At 56.8% G+C, this 24,726-nt stretch overlaps 4 protein-coding genes across 4 annotated transcripts; 1 reads left to right on the top strand and 3 right to left on the bottom strand.

Annotated features, from left to right (window-relative positions):
- Window positions 1-3,531: 3,531 nt before the first annotated feature.
- Window positions 3,532-10,429, bottom strand: E0L32_006846 (uncharacterized protein; the record flags this gene model as incomplete). Its single annotated transcript, XM_031141524.1, has 4 exons — window positions 3,532-4,626; window positions 4,685-4,773; window positions 4,834-9,985; window positions 10,244-10,429. 4 exons carry the CDS (start codon window positions 10,427-10,429, stop codon window positions 3,532-3,534), a joined length of 6,522 nt encoding a protein of 2,173 aa, XP_030994145.1.
- Window positions 10,430-17,096: 6,667 nt separating this feature from the next.
- E0L32_006845 (uncharacterized protein) lies at window positions 17,097-17,783 on the top strand (the record flags this gene model as incomplete). The annotated part of the gene is made up of 1 exon (XM_031141522.1): window positions 17,097-17,783. One exon carries the CDS (start codon window positions 17,097-17,099, stop codon window positions 17,781-17,783), a length of 687 nt encoding a protein of 228 aa, XP_030994144.1.
- Window positions 17,784-18,296: 513 nt separating this feature from the next.
- E0L32_006844 (uncharacterized protein) lies at window positions 18,297-19,604 on the bottom strand (the record flags this gene model as incomplete). The annotated part of the gene is made up of 1 exon (XM_031141521.1): window positions 18,297-19,604. The coding sequence occupies one exon, from the start codon at window positions 19,602-19,604 to the stop codon at window positions 18,297-18,299; it is 1,308 nt and encodes a 435-aa protein (XP_030994143.1).
- A 1,350-nt stretch (window positions 19,605-20,954) lies between these two features.
- E0L32_006843 (uncharacterized protein) lies at window positions 20,955-23,147 on the bottom strand (the record flags this gene model as incomplete). The annotated part of the gene is made up of 1 exon (XM_031141520.1): window positions 20,955-23,147. One exon carries the CDS (start codon window positions 23,145-23,147, stop codon window positions 20,955-20,957), a length of 2,193 nt encoding a protein of 730 aa, XP_030994142.1.
- Between the last annotated feature and the right edge of the window lie 1,579 nt (window positions 23,148-24,726).

Here is a 24,726-nt window from a genome sequence, read left to right as displayed (position 1 = left end):
ACCCTGTGTCAGACACTAGCAGCTACAATAACTATCACTGAGCGGGTTTTGCCTAACAAAAATGTTGTGAACTGAGACAAGAGTATAATGGCCCTGGACTGATGCTTTGAATTGGTGTGGCTTTGCGCACCAACCCTGGACATAGATTTCATAGCCATAAATCACTATACTTGTCTATTTGAGTTAAAGTGAGGTCTAGGTGGGGGTTGCCTACGGAGATTCTCCAAAACTTGGTTCATCTGAGACAGTGTTTGTGGCAGATGAAGACATGAATATACTGAGTGAGGAAATCGGTGTCAATAGCTCAACCAAAAAACACATCACTAAAACGTGCACAGTTAGAGCTTTAATTCATGATGTGTATCCATATCCGCTAGCCACTGACAAATCTGCAGTCATAAAGCGAATCATCACGGGTGTCGATGTGTGTTTGCAGTCTTGGTGGACGCGAAGCAAACGCGTGCGCAGATAGGAACCGAAGAGAGGATGGGCAGCAGAAAGATTGGCGCAATTTGTCCATCCGTGAAAAGGGGAAAAATGAAGGAAGAGCTATTTTTAGATTCTTTTGTGCTACAGAGTGCCTTGCCTTGAACAGTCTTGTGATGGCTTCCCTATATGCGACGTGGGCAGCCGGGAGGCGCAAAAAGGAAAGCAAAAAAAGAATTGCGAAAGAAGGAAGTTGCGCTGCACGGGGTTCGAACCCGTCTATCTGCTTGTCAGTATACCGAATCGGGCCAGGATGAGGGTGTGGTGAGCTATCACTTACGTCTCTGCCTGTCCCCGAATGGGATCGTTAATGGGAGGGCAGCGAGTTAAACCACTTCTCTAACAACGCCGCTGAACCATCTCTCTGATTGTTGAATTACGTCGGTGGCTATTTGCATTATGGCCTGCTTCCTTTCAAACACCGCAAGGGCCATCTTCCCCTTGCTAGTGCAGCCCTGGCTGAGAGAGTCTGCGGTTGCCAGGCAAGTTTGCTCCCGACACGTCACATTGGACGCGTCTTCAAAAGAAGCAAACTCACAGGCCTCAGTTTCGCGTTTATCACATCCCGGATTCCAAAACCATTATCCATAGACGATGATGAGGGCAGTATCCCCGGCCCGAGCAATCCCAGATGCTATCTTGAGTATATCCAGTCTCATATATCCCTTTCTGGATATCATACTGGGTACCGACAACAGCCTTCCTAATGGCTGACCTGCGTCATGAACCACGACTAGGAGGAATGTAAGTTGATTCCTCTGCTAATATCTAATTTGAATATCTGATATGGGATACTCTGAGCAGACTATCCAATCCCAAAGTTGGGTCCCGTAAGGCTGGTTGTGCATAATCACCACAGGCTTGGTGCACCTTGAACTCCATGTGTATATTTAAACAGTAGAGAGGAAGATCAGCACCGCGCTCCATAAAACTGTGCTCATCAGAGGTTGTACTAGTTTGTCCTTGGCAGTATCCGATCAAGACATTGATCGGTCTCGGTCTGACAACCGAGCACCAGTCTGAGGGAGTTTCCCGTCTGGAGCCCTGACAAGTTTGTCTTATTTTGCTCCAATCCAGCAAGTGTTTGCCATCATCCCTTACTGACTGCATAGGTGGGTCTGTGCTACCTGATTGTGATTCACATTGTTGTGTAGTGAGGCTTTAACCCTGAATTACGGATACCTGCAGCAGCAGCCAACGAGGGCCTGTCCACAGGTGCAGAAAGCTGAAATGCCACCTCTTGATATTCAGAGGCATCAGTGTTTTCAAAAAATGTGCCGCATGTCTTCCTCACCCGTATGACAATCCGCGTGAATGCTGCGTTAGGCTGCATCTCTACCATTCTGAGCCGCTTGAAGCGCCTTTCAAGGTGAACAATTCACAAAACGTAATCCTTTGCATCAGAGAAAGATATCTTTTGCCACAACAGACTGTATTGTTATTGAGCACATCCTAATTCGAATCATGCCATCCAACAGCCACTTCCATCCACCATATCTTCCAATGGTGAAGTCCCTGAACCAAACAAAAGCAGAGAACTCTTAAGATACACGAACGACCATACCAGCTGCCGACTTTCCACAGTCAGGCAGGGATTCTCAGGCTTCCAGTGAAGCTCATTCCAGAGTCTGAATCTCTTCAATCTGGATTACACCCCACCATGCCGTCGTCCCTTCAGAGCGACCCCATCTTCCTGCTCTCAGACCAATCAAGTCCACTTTCTAGCAGCAGTGCATGGGCATTTTACAGCCAACACGCACCGCAATTTCCAGCCAGTTGTAGTGGTTCGAGAGCTTGCCAGCAGTTGTCCATCTCTCTTGTCGGCTTTCCTGGAAGTGGCAAGCGTTGATGACAAGCAAAACAATCTCAGATGTGAAAGGGGGAAAGGAAGAAAAAAAAAGGCCGGAGAGAAACAGGGAAACACAAAAACAAACAAAACTTTTGATCTTGCAAAAGATGGCAAGGATAGAAAACATGAACTGAAACCCAACTCCTCCGCTTTCTCACACATGCATGCCCCCCAGTCAGTAAGCCACCATGCGATCGGCCATCTCGAGAACCACGACCAGCAGCACGGCGCAGTGGATAAAGGCAAACACCCGCAGACTGCTAAAGAGGCCCATCTTGGAGGACTGAGTGGGAAGTGGAGTGGTGATTTTGATCTTGCTCGAGTTGTTCCGTCGTAATGGTGGGAAAAAGAGATGGCGAGGTCCTAAGAGCACGCGACGCCGGGACGTATTCTGATATCTGTTTGCCCCAGGCGAGCAGGATGCAACGGTAATGCAGTGGCCAGGTAGTGCAGGGAGTGGAAGAGTAGGTTCGAACATCAGAAGAGACACTCAGCTGGGTGCAAGTCGTGCTTTTGACTCGCTCTTGGAAGCCCCTGAACCATTGACGCCCAACCGGTCCACCAAAGAAGCCCAGCCACGCATGCACTGAAGTGCTCATTTGGAACCGTCCTGCATCAGCCATTACGGGGCCTTCAGGGGGTTCGTGGCATCCGCTCGTAGGCCTCGGGCCTGGCGCCCAGTCAGCATGATGACGATCGAGATCGGGAACGACATGCACGAATGGGCGAATGGCCAAGGTCGGAGAGCGCTGCAAGAAATGTGCCAATTCCTATTTCCAGGGAACGCAGACCAGCTCAGCTGCGCCGAACGTAACCACTTAGGCAGCAGAACACGGGAAACAAGCCCAGTATGACTATCAAGAAACCAGTTCGCTCGCTCGCTATTCCCGCTATCAAAATGTGCTCATATGATTTGACGAGAAAGCCTTCTCTTGACATTAAAATCCAAGCAGAGGAAGCGCCTTAAATAACAGTCCAGGTGGTGATGGCGATGATGATGAACAGCAACCAACCGGAACAACAAGCAAGAACCGAAAGCCAAGGGGGGGTATCTGTGTTTCGTGATATGCTAAACAAATAACAGGGCCAGACATGATGTTTCGCTTGCTTGCTGAATCCCAAAAAAAAAAAAAAAAAACCCAACGTCGACCAGTACAGAGGTGATTTCATCCGTTCCCCCGTCCGTCTCGTACATATCAGTTGCCAGTAATCTTCTTCCACCAGCTGCTGCGCGGCGTGGTGTCCATAAATACCGAGTTGCGCTGGCTGCCCCTCCGCTCGTCGCTCCCCTCCGACTCGGCCTTGCGCGAGTCCCTCTGCCCCCGCTCGCGCTCCCTCTCTTCTCTCCGCGCACGGCGCCGGCGCTGCTCGTCATCGGCGTCGGTTCCCGTCGCCGCCCCGGCATCCTCGTACTTGCTTCTCCTACGTCGCCTGCGCTCCTCGCGCCGGCCGTCCTCCGCATCGGCCGCGCCGGTAGTGTAGCCACCATCATCGGGCGGCGGCGGCGCATCCGAGTGCTCCTTTACCCACGATGACGTGCCCGAATGCGGCCACGTGGGCTTCTTGCGGTCATCGTGTCTCCTGCCGCTATGCGGGTAGACGTACCCGTCTTGCGTCGAGTGGCGGCGCGAAGTCTTGCCCTCCGCCTCGCGCGCAGCACGCCTGGCCTCATGTCTTTGGCGACGCTCCTCGTCGTCCTCGCGCTCGCTGTCGGGCTGGTGAGAGCGACGGCGTTCGTGTCTTGCGGCTCGACGGGCCTCGGCATCAGCATCGTTGCCCGCCTCGCGCTCGTGCTCTTTGCGCTGGCGGCGGCGCTCTACACGCTCGGCCTCCTTCTCTTCCACGGCTCTCCGATCGGCTTCTTCGCGGGCACGCGCGGCGCGCCTCTCCGCTCGCCGAGCATCCTTCTCCTCCTGCCGACGAGCCTCGGACTCTTCTTCGTGTTTCTTGCGTCGTTCGCGGCGGGCTTCGTCCTTGTGACGCCTTGCCTCATCGGCAGCCTTCTCGGCAGCCTCCTTCTCCGCGCGGCGGGCGCGCCTTGCGGCCCGCCGAGCTTCTTGTTCCACATCTGTGGCGGCCGCATCAGACGTCCTCCTTGCTTCGTCATCAGTTGTGGCAAAGGTGCTGCGCCGTCGAGGAGGTTCCGGTCGCGGCTCGGTCTTTGGTGTGCGCAGGCTGCTGAAGAGACCGCCGAGGCCAGATTTCCTAGCGCTCGAGTCGGATCGTTTGAGTTGTGGTCGGACTGGTTCGGGGGTTTCGACCATGATGATGTCCTCGTCCTGCTTGTGGTGCTGTTGCGACAAACTGTTAGGTCTTCCTTCTATCGCATTTCAAAAATGTCATTCATACCTTCGATCGACGGCGCCCAGTCTTGTCCGGACTGGACTGGGCATCTCCGGCACCGACCATGACGATGTCATCGTCCGTGTCGACAGGAGCTGGCATACTATTAGCATCGCACAACACCACGCTCGTGCCCGGGCAGGGGTCAAACTCACCTCGCTTGCTCTTCTTGCTGCTAGACTTCCCGACGCCCAGGATCTTGGCCGCCTTGGCAGACATCTCGGGCACCTCCTCCGGTGGAGGTGACGCGATGCCGTGCGCCATGTCAACAGAGTGCCGTCGCGAGCTCTTGCTCACGCTGCCGCGCTTCTCGCGGGACGACATGGATCGCGACAGAGGAGGGGTGCTCGCGAAGATGCTCGTCATGCGCGCGGCCGATTTGGCGGCAGGCGTCTCCTTAACGCGCTCGGCTTTGTCCGACGACGAGCCCTTGGACGACGACTTCTCCTCCTTGTCGCCCGATCGCTTCCTGTGGCTGCTCTCCTTCCTGTCGTCCGACTTGGACTTGGACGATTTGCGCTCCTTGTCTTTGTCCTTTGGCGCGCTGCTGCCGCCGGCTGTCCACATGCCCCACGAGGAGCCTTCGCGGTTGATCTTGGGCCTGTCCTTCTTGCTCGACTTGGGTTCGGGAGGCGAGGTCAGGGGCGCGTCGGGAACCGCGGGCGGCGCCATGGGCACGGCCGGAGGTATAGGGATCGCATCGCTGCCCTTGGACTTGGACTTGCTCTTCTTGGACTTCTTTTCAGGGGCCATGTCGACGATTTCGACTATCTCGTCGTCATCCTCGTCGATGGGGAAGCTGCCGGGGAAGGTGGATTTCTTGCTTCTCTTGGTCGACTCGGCGATCGGCGGCTCCTCAACAATGTCGACAAAGTCGTAGGATCTGTCCTTCTTGGACTTGGAGCTCTTCTTCTTATCGCTAGGTGCAGGAGGAGGAGGCGGTGGCGGGATGGGGTCTGCGGGAGGCTCCGGGGCGTCGTGGATTGACTCAAAGGCCTTGAGCCTGTCAGCAATCTTGCCTCCGACAGCCTTCTTGGTCTTCATGGAGGCCGTCGCATCTCTGAATGAGGATGGCGTGTCCTTCCACGCGTCGGCGTCGGCGCTACTGATCGTAGCTTCGAGAACCCTGGATGACTCAGCCGACCTAATCTCGGCTGCACCCGATTTAGCCTTGGCGGGTTTCTTAGCTGCACCCCAGAAACTGAAAGCGTCCGTGGTGGATTTCGGCGATAAGATATCCTCCACATCTTCGTTGGTAAGGTCGAGCAGGTCGCCATCCTTATCGTCATCCTTGCTCTTATCCTTGTCTTTCTTGTCCTTAGACTTGGAGGACTTGGATGACTTGTCCTTGTCTTTCGACGAGGACTTGCCCTTCTTCTTGGCCTCGGCTTCTTCCCGCTCCCGCTCCGCAGCCTCCTCAGCCTCGCGCGCAGCCTGCTCCTCGGCCTCGCGAGCGGCTTGCTCCTCAGCTTCACGAGCAGCAGTCTCTGCGGCGCGCAGGTCTGCATTCTCGGTAAGCGTGTCGAACTCGCGCTGCTCTTTCTTGGTGAGTTTGCGGCCTCGATCCTTCTTTGCCTGAAGCGCAGCAAGTTGCTCCTCTTCTTCGACGACCTTGGCTGCCTCGGCCTCCTTTGCGGCGGCTTCTTCGGCCTCCTTGGCTGCAGCTTCTTCGGCCTCGCGCTGAGCGGCCTCTTCAGCTTCGCGAGCAGCTTGCTCCTCTGCTTCGCGCGCAGCCTTCTCTTCTGCCTCCTTGGCTTCCTGAGCCTCCTTCTTGGCCTTCTCCTTTTCAGCCTTCTTCTTCTCCTTCTCGAGCTTCTCAAGCTCCTTCTTGCTCAGCTTGGGCTCCTTCTCTTTCTTCTTCTTGTCGTCTTTGGATTTCTCGGGCTCGCCCCATACGTTGGTCTCAGGCTCATGCTCAGGCTCCGGCTCCTTCACGGGTTCCGGCTCGGGGTCGGGGATGGCATCCTTGCCCTTCTTCTTCTTTTTCGAGGATGTGCCCCAAATGCCCCAGTCGTCTTCCTCGGCAGCCTTCTCTTCAACGGGAGGTGGCGGAGGCGGCTCAGGCTCCGCAATAGCACCCTTCTTCTTCTTCTTTTTCGACGTGGAAACGCCCCAGATGTCATCGGCGGGTGGCGGTTCTTCAACGACAGGCACCACTTCCTCGTTCTTCTTCTTCTTGTCCTTCTTACCTGTTCCAAAGGTGCTCCAGAAGTCGTCCTCATCAGCCTTCTTCTCAGGTTCCGGCTCCGGTTCGGGTTCGGGCTCAGGCTCGACGTCTTTCTTGCCCTTCTTCTTCTTGCTGGAAGCTTGACCCCAGTTTGCCCAGTCGTCATCCGCAGCCTCGGTAGAAATCTTGGTGTCGCCATTGGTAGAAGCATCATCCTTGCCCTTTTTCTTTTTGTCCTTCTTGGTGCTGCCCCATGCATCCCATGGGTTGGACTCTTCCACGACGGGTGGGTCTGGCACGGGCTCTTCCTTGATCTCCTCGATGACGCCCTTCTTCTTTTTCTTGTCCTTTTTGGACGTGGCGGATGCCCAGAAGTCGTCTACGGGTTCCGGCTCGGGTTCCTTGGGAGGCTCCTCGACCACAGGCTCCAGCTCGGCGTTCTTGCCCTTCTTTTTCTTGTCCTTCTTAGTGCCAAAGCTGCCCCAGAAGTCGTCGTCATCCTTCTTCTCAGGCTCGGGTTCCGGTTCAGGCTCCTTGACGGGTTCGGGCTCAGGGTCCTTACCCTTTTTCTTCTTCTTGTCTTTCTTGGAAGTAGAAAAGCCCCAGAGGTCGTCTTCCTCTTTCTTCTCGGGCTCAGGCTCAGGTTCAGGCTCCTTAACGGGTTCGGGTTCGACATCCTTGCCCTTCTTCTTTTTCTTGTCCTTTTTCGTGCCGAAACTGCCCCAGAAGTCGTCGTCTTCTTTCTTCTCGGGTTCGGGCTCGGGCTCAGGCTCCTTAATGGGCTCGGGTTCTGGTTCAGGGACGGCGTTCTTGCCTTTCTTCTTCTTATCTTTCTTAGAAGTCGACGTGCCCCAGACATCCCAGGAATTGTCTTCCTTGACTGGTTCCGGTTCCGGCTCGGGTTCAGGCTCCTTGACAGGCTCGGGTTCTGGTTCAGGGATGGCGTTCTTGCCTTTCTTCTTCTTGTCCTTCTTAGAAGCACTTCCCCAGACATCCCAGCTGTTGTCTTCCTTGATGGGCTCCGGCTCCGGCTCCGGTTCGGGAATTGGCTCGGGGTCGGCTGCTTTGCCCTTTTTCTTCTTGTCCTTCTTGCTCGTACCCCAACCGAGCCAGTCGTCCTCTGCCTTCTCTTCTTTGACTGGCTCAGGTTCAGGCTCGGGCTCCGGGGGAGGAGGTTCGGGTTCGGCATTCTTTCCCTTCTTTTTCTTCTTCGAAGTGGTAGTGCCCCAGCCAAAGTCGAAATCGTCGGCCTTCTCCTCGTGCTTCTCCTCGACAGGAGGGGGTTCGACAACCTCTTCAATAGCGCCCTTTTTCTTCTTCTTGTCCTTCTTAGTACCGAAGACGCCCCAGTCGTCATCGACAGCGGGCTTCTCCTCGACTGGCGGAGGTGGAGGGGGTTCGGGCTCGGCTGCGGCTCCCTTCTTCTTCTTCTTGTCCTTCTTCGAAACCGGAGCCCACCAGTCGTCTTCGGCTTTCCTTTCCGGTTCTGGTTCCGGCTCGGGCTCGGGCTCTGGTATCGGATCGGGTTCCTTGGGCGGTTCCTCTACGATGGCGTTCTTACCTTTCTTCTTCTTGTCTTTCTTGGAGACCGTGCCCCAGAAGTCATCGACGGGTTCCGGTTCGGGTTCCTTGGGCGGAGGTGGAGGCTCTTCGACCTTGGGCTCTTCTACGACCGCGCCCTTCTTCTTCTTCTTCTTGGTCGTAGTGCCCCAGCCTCCCCAGAGATCCTCTTCCTCTTTCTTTTCGGGTTCAGGTTCTGGCTCGGGTTCTGGCTCGGGTTCGGGCTCCTTGGGCGGATCCGGTTCGAGGACGGCGTTCTTGCCCTTCTTCTTCTTCTTGGTGCTGACGGTGCCCCAAAAATCGTCGGCCGCGGGCTCCGGCTCTTTCGGCGGAGGTTCCTCGACCACTGGCTCCTCGATGGCACCTTTCTTCTTCTTCTTGTCCTTCTTGGTGGCAGGGGTAAACCAGTCATCCTCTGGCGGAGGGTCGGCTGCCTTCTCAGGCTCGGGCTCGGGCTCGGGCTCGGGCTCGGCGACCTTGCCCTTCTTCTTCTTGCTGGTCGCCGTGCCCCAACCGCCCCAGGTGTCCTCGACGGGCTCCTCCTTCTTTTCTTCTTCGGGCTCAGGATCCCAGAGGTTGGTCTTCTTTTTCTTCTTGTCCTTTTTGCTGGAGACAGTGAAGCCGAAACCGTCGTCTTCGTCCTTCTTGGCGGCAACATCACCCATCGAGGGCTCCTCAGGATTCTCCTCAGCCTCGTCGAAGGCGCCAAAGGAGAAGGTAGTCTTGTTCTTCTTCTTTGGCTTGGGACGGTTGATGCTCCAAGGATTCGACTCTTCTTCCTTGGGCTTCTCTTCAGTCTTGTCCGCGTCCTTGGTTGCCGAAAAGTCCCAGCCCGAGCCTGTACTCCAAGAGGTCCCCCAGGCGCCGAAGGATGTCGTTTTGGTGTCTGCAGCTGGCGTGGATCCAAAATTGAGTTCTAGAGAAGGTCCCGTGTCGTCTAACTTGATCTCGTGAAAGGCATCAAAACCAGAACCAGTGCCTGCTGGAGGATCGTCTTTCTTCTCTTCTACAGCGGCAGCGGCACCTTTCTTGCCCTTCTTCTTCTTGGAGACGGAGGTGAAGTCACCCCATTCGTCGTCTGGATTGGGCTCGGCGTTGTTGTCCTTGTTGTCATCCCCACCGTTGCCGTTGCCCGCATCACCACCACCACCTCCGAGATCGCCGTCGCCTTCTTTCTTCTCCTCGCCAGCGTTGTCGTCCTTCTTCTCGTTGTCGTCCCAGTTGAAAGTCTGCGTCGCCTTCTTCTTCTTCTTGGCGGCTTGAATGAACCCTTCCTCCGATGTGAAATCGATGGGCTGTTCCCTGCTGGGAGCGTGCAGGATGTCATCCGTCTGGCGTCTCCGCTCAGAACCCCGAGCATTCAAGGTCGATGAGCTGTCCAGCTCAGACTGCTGGGGGCTACGCCGGCGTGCACGTTCGTCTGCAACTGCTGGGCATGAAGCAGCAGCTTGGAATTCCTCGTCATCATATGACGGGCACACTGGGAACTTGCGGCTCCATCGGGGTATCAATTCAGGGACAAGGAGCCGCCCGGATATGATGGTACCTGCGACATGGGTGAGGCAGGACAATTTCTGCAACTAGAGAGACCCGAATCAGTCATGTCTGTCCAAGTAATTAAAGTTTCGGGATCTAGCGCGCGCCTGGCTAGGAACAACGACCGGTTGCTTGAGCCATCCGGACGGGACCGTCCCTTGGTCCCACAAAACCCGCAAGTCAAACAGTCCGGGTCCGAGGCCGGCAAAACGAGTATGCCGCGTGTGCCAGACAGGGTTGCCAAATGACGAGCGTGGCAGCCCTCGTGGTCTCAAAATGAAAGTGTGGCAGCAATCACATACCTGTTGTGATCGGTATTCAATCCACGCTTGCGAAATGAGGCCCAGCCTCAGTCTCACGTCCTCCTGGCTCCACGCGATCTCATCCAATCCAGTCGTCCTCGTCCCAAGCTGGGCCGTTGACCAGCCATATGTAGCGTTTGCGCCCGAGCTTCCGGAAGGGCTTGATAGAACATCGGCTGCAGCCATCCTGTCTTTGTGGGAAGGCGGTGGTGTACGTGCAAGCGGGAGTCAGAATCATGGACGCTACTGCTCTGCGCGGGAGGTTGTCGCGAAGTTCGAGAAGATGTCGAATGTGGTCGTAGAAAAAGAGAGAGGAGAAAACAAGACCGGCAATATCAATCGTGAAACTGCCTTGGTGCGAAAGTCTTGTGTCCGTCGACTTGGATCAGGTCGAAGCGCGCAAACAATCTGTCCGGGCAGATTTGTGACGGTTATATGGAATGGAAATCGCCCCCGACTGCCCCTTTCTTTTCCGTGCAAAATTACTTGTGCGCGCGAGTCCTCCTATCTAGAAAAAAGTAGGTGTGAGAATGGCTGAATATAGGGACCAATTATGCTGGGAGATCTCGAGCAAAGACAATGCGGACGACCGGATTGGTGTGATCAGCTGCAGTGCGACACACGCTCCTCCTGCTGCACACTGCAAGCATGCTCCCCATAGGCACAAGGAGAGAAGCGAAATGACCAAATCGGGACACAATGTAGAAGACCATAGGCCAGACAAGGAGCAAATAGGAAATTCAGCGAGCACTCCAGAGCTCTGGAACGGGCAGGCATTGGAAGACGATGGAGAGAAGTACACAGGGAGAGATGTAAGACAACACAATGCGCTGCATGAAGTCGAATTGAATTAGACAACCAATAACTTACCTCAAAGAACTGCCAGAAACACGGTTGGTACAGAGAGGATCGCTGCAGACGAGTCAAGAAAGAGCAAAAACACAAGAGTCTTCGTGGTCGGTCGTTACGAAAGTGGTTCTTCGGCGAGCGGATCAATCTACAGCAGTTGTACAGTGAGGCGGACGCACCCGAAATTCGAGGCGCAACGCTTCCCTACCCCAGCAACGTCGATCGACAGGGTGCACTCGCTCGCGCTTGTTCGTTCGGTCGGTCGGTCAGCCTCCTCGCCGCGACAGAGGGAAGATGTCGTAGTCGAAGGGATTATTTTGCTTCGGAAAGTAAGAGAAGGGAGAGAGAAATCCTAGAACTGGCCAAGACGGTGAAGCGCAGTGGGAAAAAGGCGAGTGATAGGTCGCGCGGTCGAGGTACAAATTTCTTTGGAGGATGGCTGGGGAACAGCGTCATTGGCCCGGCGGGAGGGTGATGGACGTGCTAAAAGGGTCGCTATAGCCGGACCCCTGTCAACACCAACCCACCACGGGCCAGCAGCTCCAAATGGCCCACCGATTGGGCCAGCGACAGCGACAGGACGGACGGGCCCTTCCTTCCTCCCTTGCGGTTCTTTTCGTGGAGACTGGGAGGGAAGCGAGGGAAGGTACAAGTACATTACTTACTCAAGACACTGCGACGAAGGCGATATGGGGCCACGGGGGAGAAAGCAATGTGACAGACGAAATAGGAAGCGACACACAGGCAGACGGCTTGTGCTGCCCGCCCACCATCTTCTGAGTCGTCTTCTGAGTCGCCCTCCACATCCAAACATCCCATGATGCCCAGACCGCGTGAACAAGATTCGCTACACCACCATCGCACGCGGTAGACTACCAGTATGTGATGCGCACCATTAACGATCTGGCCTGCGTATCGCTCCTCTCGCTGCGCCGCATTGCGTATCGCCGCCCTCGCCTCCTCCTCTTTGCCTCCAGTGCCTCCTCGACTCTCCTCCGCTCGGCTCATTTCCTCAGCTTCAGGTTACATGTACCGAGGGCAACACAATGCAGCAAGGAAATGTGGCAGGTGGATCCTTTTTCCAATCCATCATGCATGCACACACGCCCACCCACGGCAGACTCCAGAGCCAAACAAGGACCGACCGAGATGGGATAGTTCCCGAGCTCGCGGACCCTTCACACATCATCCATCATTGACAATGTCCTTTGTCCATGCCTGAGTCCCGCATTTCCCGAGCTGCACCTATCCATCCCATCCCTCGCCTCGATTTGACATTCCTGGCTTGTTGCACTATCGAAAGGCTATTCCAGTCACCCAAGTCCCACTGACTTGCTGTGGTATGAGACCATATCTCCTGTCTGATTTTGGCTGCCTACTTGCAAGCACGCATCATCTGAAACGGTAATCGTTGCCCCTCCCTTTTTTTTTTTTCTGGCTCCCCCTCTCTCTGAAACCCCTGTCACCATCAACTGGTAACTTTTTTTACAAGTATGTGTCTGTGGCTTCTGTGTATCATGCACCCCTGCATACCTGCCCTTATCCGACACTGTCCGTGCTTCTGATTAAATGTCATTTGCGTCCACGGAACAGTCAGAGGGAGAAAGCGTCCCAATTGGGTCTGAATCTTCGTGGCCTCTCTGGTCCAGCGTCCAAGAAAGTGCGGCGGGCCGAAGGGGACGCGGGACCAGGCACGCGACGATGACGAGCAAGCACCGACATGCTCTGTAACGCCGCGAATCTAGCCATCATGGCAAAATCTCTTCTCCATCTACCCACTTCCAGGCCGTCATACATTAGCTCACAGATGCATGCACGCCTGCAGACTGTTCTGTCTACTTGTACAAAGGACATGGATCTGTCCGACCGTGTCGACAAGTAACTAAGCGTTTGGCGAGTGTCTGGCGAATGGCAGCCCGGAGCAACACTCGAGGTAACACGGCCTGTAACAATACACACTGCGCTGGGCAGCCATGCGCCTCTAGTCCAGGTCCAAGGTACACGCGATGGACCCGGACTGGGTTCGAGAACGCGCTGGACGACCCCATGTGCGCGCTGCGAGATGCACCTCTTGCTGCAGCCCGCCGGCTGGCCTGCTTGCTTGGCCGCTAGCTACTCCGTAAGTCTCCCTTTTTCTCTCCCTCTCCTCCAGTTACCAGGCATGCTAGGGTCCGCGCCGTCGCGTGTTTTAGCCTGGAAGTTGATGGGAACGGTAAGTTTGAGACATCCTGCCATTGCGGGTGTAGCCGGGCGAAGGCCAGCATCTTGGATCCCGGCTCTGGGTTCTCCCTGGACCTCGAGTTTCGAGATATCTCGGTCCCTCTCCCTTGGGACTCACCGCTCAAAATCTGATCTTCGTCCTCTCGCCTGCTCAGCCTCCAATCGACTCCTCTTTCTTCTGTTTCCCTCCCGATGCGATCAACGCAATTGGAAGCCTTACCGGCTGGCCTCGGGATCTACTGCCTAACCATGGTCTCTTAAGCATGAAGACAGTGGAGCAGCGCTGTCACCAATGCGGGTAGCGGGATCGACTGCACCATCCCATTCACGCCCTCCAGCCCAGTTTTCATCCTGGCTGGCTCCCCAAACAGGAATGGCTCCATCGCTCACCGCTGCTTCGACTTCTTCCAACTTCCAACGACAGACCTATTTGCGTGCTGGCCCCTTCATGCGAAGCATCCCGTCGCAGGCAAAAAGTGGACAGTCGCATCGGCGTCGGCAGCTCGACGGGGTCCCGCTGTCTCTTGCGCGAAAACTCTGAGCTTCTGTTTACTTCCATCCGATCTGGATGGGTGCCTGATGGCCCGCAAGAGATGGGGGCGCGTATGCAACTTGCTGGACGGGGCCAGCAAGGGAGGAGGAAAGGAGCAATGTCTGACGTGATGCGTAAACACTGCCCGTGATGATATCTCCGCCCATAGGGCATCCATCTGTGGAGGGAGCTGAGGGATGACGACTCCCTTTTGACCCGCCGAGTTGTCGGGCGCGTCGCCGAGGGCCGTATTTCGGCTGAGAGGTTTTAATAAAGCTTTGCCTCTGGTTCGTCGGTTCATTGCAAGCGGTCAATCCCGGAGGAGTCATCACTCTGTTAATTGCTCTGGTCGAGCATGATGGCCGTCCTCGAGGTAAGTCTGTATCATTCTTTGACAGATTGGTGACATCCGGCCCCAAACGCGGTGGCTTCTTCTTGCTGCGTAATTGCCTTTTCTTCGAGTTGCTTAGGAATGCAGTAAATACCATAGCTATCTTGGTTCAAGTGTCAATTGTAGTCTTTTTATTATAATTTTATTACAGGGTAAACTCCGGGCAGGACGCAGTCAAGTCAAGATGTCCGGGCATCTGGATGCGCCATGCTCTGAGGCTCTGCTCTTCACACACACTTCATAATTTCCCTAGTGAAGTTGAACCCTGTCAAGCCTTGTAGCTATAAGGTAAGCTGCCGAAACCTGTCATGCTCATATCGTGGTACATTGGCTACTTGGCAGAAGCTGGCCTCCGAGTCGAGCTCTGTGCAAACATGACGCAGGAAACCAACGCCGGCCCGCATGCTACCAGCCAACCTTTTGGTCGTAGCCACGATATCAGAAGCCATCTGCAAGCTTGGAATCGAGCTGAAGGCCAAATGGTTCTTGACCCCGGTGGCTTGGACGCCGAGTCCTTTCCTCGACTAGCCCGTTGTGCGTATCTTGTTGACCTGTGAAGCCACGGAGACACAAGACCAGTCGCACCAAGAACAACATATTGGTAACAAGCGTAGCTCATAGCTGAGAAATCATTGCGGATAGATCGTTCCAGTGTTGAGAACCCTGCCACTTTGCTCCTGGGACTGTGCCGAGGTTTGTTGGTGAGAGACAGCAAAGTTATTTGTGCGCCTGAACACGACCCAGTGCTCCCACTGTGTGACGATTGGCGGCGCTGAGAAGCTGAAGTCAGTAACAGGGTTGAAAGTCCATAGGAGATGGAATCAATCCAATAGCACCTCGGCTCAGTCTGAGTTGTTCCGACAGCTCTACAAACGCCGCTGGTCCCCCAATTGAATGCCACCAGGTCCTCAATATTCTTGAAGCACTGATGTCTCCTACCGTTTCGAGGAGGCGAAGCGTATGCCTGCTAAGCCATACCAGACCTTACGTCCTGTTCTCGGCCTTTGGACAGAGGACTTGGAAGAACAAGTGACGAGCTTCCCGTAGAAACTCCCTCCAAACGTCCACCGGCATCTCATATGCCATACCAAGACGAATTTGGCCTCGGCTGCTCTGAACACGATCGCGCTATGTCTAGAAGGCCACAAGTTGACTGGTCTTTCATTTGCTTCCAGACATGTATCACTGAAAGAGAAGAAGGTCCATGGATTTATGGAACGTTTGAATCTGGTAACTCATGAGGAGTGCTAGGTCTCGGGTCAACAAGATGTTGGACGAAAAGAGGCAAGGCACGGAGAGTCCTGTTGACGAGGCCTGCTATGGCCTCCTCGAAGAGATCTACGGCTCCCTCTGAGATTTTCTGCCGTAGCTGGTGTTCGCATTCTCAGCTGCTCAGTAAAGTACAACCCTGAAGAAACCACCAGATTTCTGTATTTGGAGATTAAGTTGCAGTCTCCCTCTCGCGATCTCTCTTTGACATAGGAGGGTGGAACAATAATCTGGGGCTCGTGGAGACTTTTCTGATGTGCTTGGACCCAGATCATACAGGCTTCACATGTTTGGAGAGGTCAAGAAGAGTCAGTGACCCTCCAAGGTGAAGACGGCATCCCCTGTTAGAGAGCAGCAATTCATGCGCAAGCAAGCATGAGCAGGCTCTGGAAATTCTCTAGAAATTCTCAGGTAGAGTCTCACAACAAACCTGTGGTTCCGCGCCAGGCATGCACCTCGATGTCCCATCATAGTGGGAAGCAAGGGAATGAACGGATGGTGTTGAGGTTGAAGCATTCACGATGCCCTGCCCGTCTGCCATCTTACCTCCATTGCAGAAACTAAATTTGTGGAGCATCAGCCACGGGGCGCAGTCGGGGGCCGCCTAAGATGCCGCCGCTCAGCGCCCAGACCCAAATTTAGAAGCACTCAATGTTTCAACCTCTCCCTGTGAACTCTCTTCTCGAAGGAATCACCACGCAGGAACGCGCTCTCGTACTGCTCCGACGCCTTGTCTGAAACCATGGGCGTGTCCATCCAAGTCATCACCCCTTTTCGTCGTGGCCAGCGACAGGCAAGGTGACGACGATCGACGGATCGCTTGGTCACCCCCTGAGACTCGACACCCCAAAGGAGGAACCGGCGATCCACGATGAGACGGGAAATTCCCGACACACGCAGGAGACGAGTAAGCTTTTTTGGATGGCGCGGGTAGGGCTGTGGAGGGTTTGGATTGGCTATTCTCGACCTTCCCTCGGCTTGCCCACCTCCCGGCGCTTCTTTTTAGGCCCAACTCAGTGGTCTGGTCATGGCTTTCTTCGTCCACGCCGAATCTGGTCTCACTGCCACCGTTCCCGCCTTTTCTTGCCTTCTATTGCTGGGCTGGAGCTCGCGTAAAGAATTAGTATAGAGAGGCCTGTTTGTCCTCCCCAATCCTGCACAGAGAGAGTAGTCTCTGTTTGTCTTTGTCTACTTACTTTCGGGATTTGTTCTTTCAGTCTGATTCCTTTTCTTTTGGACGATCTTGCATGCAGCGTGCGTTTGTGCTTCACCACCAACGGCATTTCATCTGGACACACAGAATTGCGTCATTGCGCGACACGGGGACCACGCGATCGCCTGCAGGGAAAGCGAAGCCATTCAGGATCAGCCAGCCATCCTTCGGCGCAGAGTTGACCAATACATACTTTCTCGAATATCGGAGAGTTCCTCCGCCGTGTTGGGCGTGTGTACCGGTTGTGCGGTGTGTGTCTCTGCACTACCCGGCATAAGCGAGCCACAGCATCGGGATCGCGAACGATACACATTGTCGGCGACCGCTACCTTGCCTCCACGGGATACAACCATACCACACACACACACACACACACACCATGCCTTCCAAGCTCACCTTCCAGATCGCCCACCCCCTGCCGCCGTGGGTCTCGCCGGACGACGTCCTCGCGGCCCTGCACTCGTACGAGCCCCTCATCACGCCCAACCCGTACCTCGTCTCCTTCGCGCGGCGGCCCGTCCAGATCGACGAGATCGTCAGCGACCCCTTCTTCCGCGACGACGGCCGCCAGCTGGTCGCCTACGAGGTGCGCGACCGCGTGCCCCTCGTGCCCGGCCTCGCCCACAAGTCCGTCACCATCCCCTGCGTCATGCAGAGCTTCGACGGCGGCGTGCGCTGCCGCAGCCTCGCCCAGGCCGGCGTCAAGGTCTGGAGCACCTGGACCCTGCGCCTGCAGGAGCAGCGGCCCTCGCGCGACCGCAGGGACAGGGACGCCGCCGGCACGGGGTCCGACAGCGACTCGGTGGGGCCGGCCAAGACCACGGCGGTCGGCATGGCCGCCGGCTGGGAGCTGGTCGAGGAGGCCAGGGTCGAGTGCAGCCCGCTCGTGAAGCCGTTTGTCACCAAGAGCTTCGAGGCCGGGCACAGGGAGATCCTGCGCAAGGTCATCGAGGGCGTGGCGCAGCGGAGCGCCGAGAGCCAGGCCGAGCTGCTGCGGCAGCGCAGGCTGAGCCAGAGCTTCCAGGAGGACAGGGCGTTTCACAGCAACCCCATAGTGTCCTCATGACGACGATATGATACTTGTGTGTGGTTGGAGGATGGTCATGACTTTTTTTTTGGTCCCGGCCGGGGTGCATGTTATGGCGATCGTGCATGCGTTTGTTGCAAACAAACGAGTTCCCGGAGTTGGTTGCAAGTCAGAAAAGAAGATACACGATACCCCCCGAGTCCGCGAGCGGTTCTCTACCATTTAGACATGTACATTTTTATACGGGTTTCCACCCCTTGCCAACGTCTGAGTCTGGTTCAATACAACATGTTTTGTTCATGCCTTGCTTTGCCACGGACAATGATCTGTGCATTTATGTAGTGCCAGAATTCTTCAAAGGATTGGCAGGGCAGCACATGTAAGCGCTTACACGTCCCGGTCTCTCGGCAAAAGCCTACTCCACAGGCAACAACGACGTCCATCTTGATTTTTCTCTTTCTCTCATAAATCGTAACTCTGTATTCTTTTTTTTTTTCTCTTCCTTTTCCCCTTGCTTACGAAAAGTCGTTCCCTTCTTCTCGAGAACACGAATCAAGCCATGGTGTACACCAGCTTGCCCCCGCTCACCCTCCCGGCCTTGAGCTCCTGCATGCCCGCCATCACGCCCTCGAGCCCGGACTTGCCGTCGCGGTCGACGATCGGCCTCGCCGCCTTGACCTTGCCCGCCGCCAGCAGCTCCCGCGCCAGGGCCCAGAAGCGGCGCGCAAAGTCGTAGTCCTCCTTGCTGGCGGGGAAGTCGGCCCACTTGACAAAGTGCTCCCCGATGCCCGTGTAGCCCAGCGTGTGCGTCACCTTGATGGGCTGCCGGGCGCCCTCGACGGCGAACACCTTGCCCGCGTCCGGCACGGGCAGCAGGCACCCGTAGCTGCCGCCCTCGGCGCCCAGGATCTCGGCGCACAGGCGCGGGCTGTCGGCGCTGACGACCGTGTCCCACGCCGCGCTCACCCGGCTGCCCCCGTCGGCGGCGGCCGCCTCGCGGATCTCCCGCGCCACGTCCGGGCTGCCGTAGTCGAACACGGCGTCGGCGCCGAGGGACCGCACGTAGTCAAAGTTGCGCGGGCTGCAGGTCGCGAGGACGCGGTAGCCGGCCAGCTTGGCGAACTGCACGCCCAGGATGCCCGTGGCCGTCGACCCGCCCCAGATGAGGATCGTCGGGTCCTCGGCGGGCCGCGCGGGCCGGATCTCGGCCGTCGCCGGGTCCGGCAGCGGCAGGCCGATGGCCTGGAACAGGCCCTGGCCGACGGTCACGACGCCGACGCCCAGCGTCGCGGCCTCGGGCGTGCTCACGCCGTCGGGCAAGCGCGTGGCGCACCCGGCCTTGGCGACGATGTAGTGCGCGAACGCGCCGTCCTCGTGGCAGCTCGCGTTGCCGCCGTGCGCGAACCCGGCGACCCGGTCGCCCGGCCGCAGGTCCCCGTCCGCGTCGGGCCCCACCTCCTCGACGATGCCGACGTAGTCGCAGCCCGAGTGGGCGCCCGCGAAGCTGACGCCCGGCAGGTCGAGGTCCACGTGCTTCCAGTCGGTCGGGTTGACGGCCACGGCGAGCGTGCGCACGAGCATGTACCCCTCGCGCGGCCTGGGCGTGGGCACCTCCTCGATGGCGGCGTGGCCGGGGCTCTTGATGACGATGGCCTTTGTGGTGGGCGGGACGGTCATCTTGGCGCTGTCCGCTGGTGCTGCTGTGTGTGTGTGTGTGTGTGGTGTCTGGAGGTGTAAGGGGGGAGAGGGTGGTGATGTCTGTGTGCGGGTGTGTCTTGGGCGGGGAGGACTGAAGCTGCTCTGCCAGGAAGGGGGGGGGCTTCGCTTTTCAATGACAGCAAGAGCCAGGCCGTCGAGCATTTATCATCACTTCAGCATACCGAGGTTCGTCGATGCCAACCCGAGTCGTGGCACGTCCATCATCGGCGTTAAGCTCCACAAGCTCTCTAGCTCGTGGAGTTAGTCGCCGCCGTTGTACTTGCGTGCTTGGCTTTCAAGGAAGGGATCAGACATCGTCTTGGATGACAAATGGGACAAAGATTTTGTTGCGACTCGAGCCGCCGAAAAAGCCAATGCCCGCTGGCAAAGTCTCATCGGCGGAGCATGTGTTGGAGCAGCAACCCTTGCAACAGCATGCGTTTTTCTTCCTTCGATCCCTCGATGACCCTATCTTGTCTTGAGAAGCGGGCTCCACGGACCAAAGAGGAAGTTGGCGTGATCCATTTCACGGCTCTTGAGCTTTCGACAATCACTAATCTGTACTTGTAAATCTACCACCACCCTCATCTTCTCCGCCGCGGCTGCTACGGCGGCGGCCGATGTTTAGCGGCAGCTAATTGGTGAAAAGAGCGGCAGACTCGATCTGTGTCAGAGGCATGCAAGAACCGGCCTGATATCCAAAGTAGAGTTGCTCAACGTGCTGACAAATGTTAGTCCCACGGCATTCCGTGGTGGAGACTCCACTGCCAAAAGAATATCCTGTGTAGAAGTGGACTTGTTTATGTAGGTTCTGTCAAGGGAAAAATAAACGAGTACAGAAGATTGCAAACAACTTGCAAGAAGCATCAGGGTGCAATCTTCGAAATGACTGTTCTCGGAAGAGTGTTCCACCAAAGGGCAGTCTTCGTGTTCTCTACATGCGGCAACGCCTCTACCACCGAGATATGCACACACATCTTCCCATGCCTACAAGGCCCAGTTGCAATGAAAAGGCTCATGGATTGTGTCTATTGAACAGCACCAAACTCCAGTCTCAAGATGGTGGTATCTATAACAGCAGAAGAAAATCGAACACATGACATACCCAACCCGGTAAACAATAAATAAAAAAAAGGCGCGCTTTAACAAACCACCTTTCGTTGGGCAGAAGCGACCGCCTCGCCAACCTTTGAAGCCCAACCAAAGAGTGTGTATCAGAAGCAAAAGAGAACAAAACACAGGCAGCCATCCGAAAAATAGCCTCAGAAAACGATAAACCCCAACAAAGTGTAGTCGAAAGAACAGAAGAAGCACTGTCAAAAAACATCCCCAGATAAAAACAGTCAACCAAGACACCGTTCCGAGATTGCATATCTACCACAATAGGTCGGGGACAGCCGCTGCTCCATTTGCAATCCAGCCAAAATGAACAAAAAGATCTTGGTTGGCTTCGATTGATTATCAAAGCCAATGGCGGGCAGGCGAGCGAAAAGAGTGTTGCTCAAGCCTCACCTAGCGACCGCCATAGTCAGAAGCATAGCCCATCTCGCCGAACCCTTCGCCCATGCCGCCCTGCCCAAAGCCGGTGCCGGGCCCAGAGACGTAGCCGCCGTCGTCGTTCTCGTCGTAGTCGCTGGCGTCGAAGCTGCTCCGGCCGCTGAGGTCGTCCTCCAATCCCGAGCCGCCGCCTCCGCCCCCGCCCCCGCCCGACATGTCGGCCGCAGCCCAGTTCATCTGCGCGAGGGCGGGGTACTGCGCCAGCAAGGCTGCGGGCAGTGCATACTGGCCCGACGCGTCGATCGCGAACCCGGTGCTGGGGTCGATCTGCGGCGCCATCATCATGTTCTGCTGCGCCTGCGCCTGCATGTTCTGCTCGTGCCAGGCCCGCTGCCTCTCCATCATCTCCTCGTCGAGCAGCGGCTTGATGCAGATGCGGCCCGCCTCGGAGCGGAAATGCCTGCCCAAGGCGTCGGCGCGGGCGAACCTCCTGCCGCACCCCCATTGGCCGCCTGCCTTGAGGTCGCCCTTGCAGACAAACTTCTTCTCTCCCGAGTGCAGGCCCTCGTGCCTCTTTCGGTCGTGCTGCCGCGCGAAAGCCTTGCCGCAGACCGTGCAGACAAATGGCCTCTCGTCCGTGTGCGTGCGCAGGTGTGACCGCAAGTTGTACGCCCGAGTGAACCGCTTGGGGCACAATGTGCACTGGAAGGTGGCAGGGTGCTTCTGGACGCGCTTGGGCCCACCGGCCGCGGACCCACCCGCATCCCCAGCTACAGTGGCCGCGAATTCTGGGTCCGCGAGGCGGAGCGCCATGACGTTATTCGGCACGGCCGACGTCGACTGCCTCCTCCTGTTGGGCGAGGTGCCTGTGCGGTCAAAGGGTGACAGAGACCGAGAAGACTCAGATCCCGGATTGGGCGACAAGCTGCTGCTTGGGGATGGGCGTCCCATGACTGCACCGCCATTGTTGAACGGGTCAGTATGCGCTCGGGGACGCGACCTGGGCCGACCTGTCATCGTAAAGTTAGCATCATTGGTCCACATTGACCCAATGCGACGAGACTGGAACCTACCTCGCTCGGGGGGAGTCAACGCATCTGTGTCGAGTGAGGGCTTGTTGCCGTCAAAAACGCTTCGCTGAGCCGTCGGGGCGTAGTCAATCTCGATGGTCGGCGCAGCCATCTGGGGCATCTGCTGCGACGGATCCTGGGCCATATCTGTGACGCTCATCTGAGGCAGAGCAGGGAAGGCCTCTCCCATCGGCATGCCGTAGCCCTGGCCCATGCCGTTCTGGCCTTGCAGCATGAGACCGGCTTGGCCGAGCTCGGGCATCGATTGAGGCAATATCCGAGGCGAGATGGCCGGGCTGTGTGACGGACTGCGACCCAGGCCCTGGTTGGGGCTGGAGTGGTCCGAGATACTAAACGTACCAATGCCGTGCAGTTCAGAGTAGAGCGCGCCATCCTGCGGTCGCTGCATGGGAGAGTGCTCGAGGCCATCGAAGCTGTCCTGGCCGACCAGGTTGGGAGAATGGGTCACGGACGAGACGTCCGAGTACTCAGAGGCCGAGGGCGTTCTCCTGTGGCCCTGGAACTGAGGGAGGAGGGCAGCCTCGGGTCCTAGCGAGACGTTCCGGGAGTGGCTGCCGGGCGGGGAAGAGAACTGGTGCTGGTTGAAGGAAGGCGACTGGTGGGCAGAGCCGGGCTGGTGCGGCTCCGGCCTGAGGAGATGCGGAGGGGTAGGGCTGTGGTGCGCCTGGGAGGCGGCCATGGCGTTCATGTCGGGAGTGCCGAGCTGCTGGTTGTCGACAAAGAGCGGCGCGTTGGACTGGTCTGCCGACGATGTCGGGAAGATGGTGAAGTCGTCAGTGAAGTTGGCTTGTGGCGTCAGGAAGTTCTGGCCGAACTGGGATGATGAGTCGGCCTTGAGCTGGTCTCCAAAGGACTGATTGATGTCAAATGCTGGATCCTGGCCGAGGGCGGATGGGGTCAGGAAGCCGTTGTTATATGTGGAGAAGTCGGGCTGTGAAGTGCCAGAGAATTGCTGTTGCTGGGAGGATGGGTCGATTCCTAATCCCAGTCCCATGCTAGATGCGGCTACATTGTTGGGGTCGAAGGGGCGGGCCGGAGATGGCGAGTGACTTTGATTTATATGATGCTGCGAGTCGGCAGCGCCAGACGGCGACCTGCCGCGCTGGTGTTGATCCATGGCGGTGGAAGGGTTGTGTGGTGGGTGTGGTGGGTTGGGGACTGGGTCGGGGCAACCCTGTACCTCTCTCTCTCTCTCTCTCTCTCTCTCTCTCTCTATGTCGTATGCGCGTGCGTAAGTGCTGTGCTATCCTGTGCGTGCTGGATAAGGTAGGATAGACAAGACAGGGCAAGACCGGACGCTCGCTGCTCTGGTAGGGCAGTCCAGCGCTGCGTGTTATGATACGTGTGTTGCTGTCTTTAGATCAAGACGAGGCAGAAAGCAGCTAAGTCAGCCTTCCTCGAGGGTGGCAGTGCCGAGTACCTGTCGGGGCTGTGCACTAGCGAGCTTACAATGCTCCAGCGCAAGAGCCGCCTATCAGGAGCCGCGACGGCACACAAGATGAGACACTGCTCGATCGGGCCGCTTAAAATGGGAATTGTAAGAAATGCGCCAGCAGGGGTGCTGGGTGCTGGGGGATTTGAGAATCGTCAATCTGTCTCCCTGTCGTAGCTCCCCCGGAATGCTGATGTTGGCGTCACGCAGTGCGCAGTGCCGTGGTCCCGAAGACTACTGAGATCCCGTCTGGCGTGTGTCTGCTGGGTGGTTTGTCGCTGTGAGTGGGGCTCTCTGGCTTTGAGTCCTCCCCTGCGATCAAATGGCAGCCGCCCTTTTCGTTCCCCTCCTTGACTGGTCTGACGACGGGAGTGATGGCCACCGCGGTCGACCCTGAATCGGGTGTGCACTCTTAAGCAAGTCGTGTGACGGGACCGGGAGCGAGAGGAGAGCCGCAACTCTTTTTGAGATTGGGGCTCAGCGCTCTGAAGATGATCTTCTGGGTATTCTCGTCGGGGCTGTCCCAGGATGACCGACTCCTGTCTTCTCTTTTCTGGCGCTGCGCTTGCAGCAAGCAGTGTGGTTGCCCGAGGCGTGTAGCGTGCGTGGGCCTCTAGCCTATCGAATAAGCTTCCCCCCAGTCGCAAAGGTGCCGAGTTGCGAGACTGCGCGCGCGACAGCCAGAAATCTTCCAATGATCCAACCAGCGAATTTTGTAAAGAGGATTTGCGGTCGCGATGACTTTTTTCTCGGGTGGCAGGGTTGATTAGGGCGGGCGTTGGTGCTGACCAGGGCAGAGAGTTGAGAGCGAGTTTTTGGCGTCAGCACCTTAAGAATTTGGGCAGGAGCAAGCTTGCGGGCGGGCGGGCGAGCGACGAGCGGGTTTGCGATGGGCGGGCGTCGGGCCTCAAATGCGCGCTCGGGGATAGGGGCGCCGTAGAAATGAGCGGCGATCGTGGTACGCTCGATAAAGTCGCTCTAGATCCGACGGCGACACCGATGCTGTAGGTTTCGTCGCGATCTCAGGTCGAGGGGTTTGGGAAAGGTGACAAAAGGTCGGGTCTGATGTGTCGCAAAAGGCAGCGAGATTGGAGATTGGGGGGAGGGGATGGAGACACACAAGACACAAGACACACAGAGGGACCAGCAGCCAGGCAGGGTGATCCACGGTGCTTGTTGGAGTCGGTCAGAAGCTTGCTTGACCTGACATGACCTGGGCGACGCTCGAGGCGTGGGCGGCCAACTTTGGCTGGTCGCAAATGAA

This window comes from Thyridium curvatum (genome assembly GCF_004353045.1).
Source record: "Thyridium curvatum strain D216 chromosome Unknown NODE_40_length_362384_cov_81.811220, whole genome shotgun sequence".
In the NCBI taxonomy this organism is placed as follows: Eukaryota; Fungi; Ascomycota; class Sordariomycetes; order Thyridiales; family Thyridiaceae; genus Thyridium; species Thyridium curvatum.
This window is presented reverse-complemented; position numbering and strand designations above follow the sequence as displayed.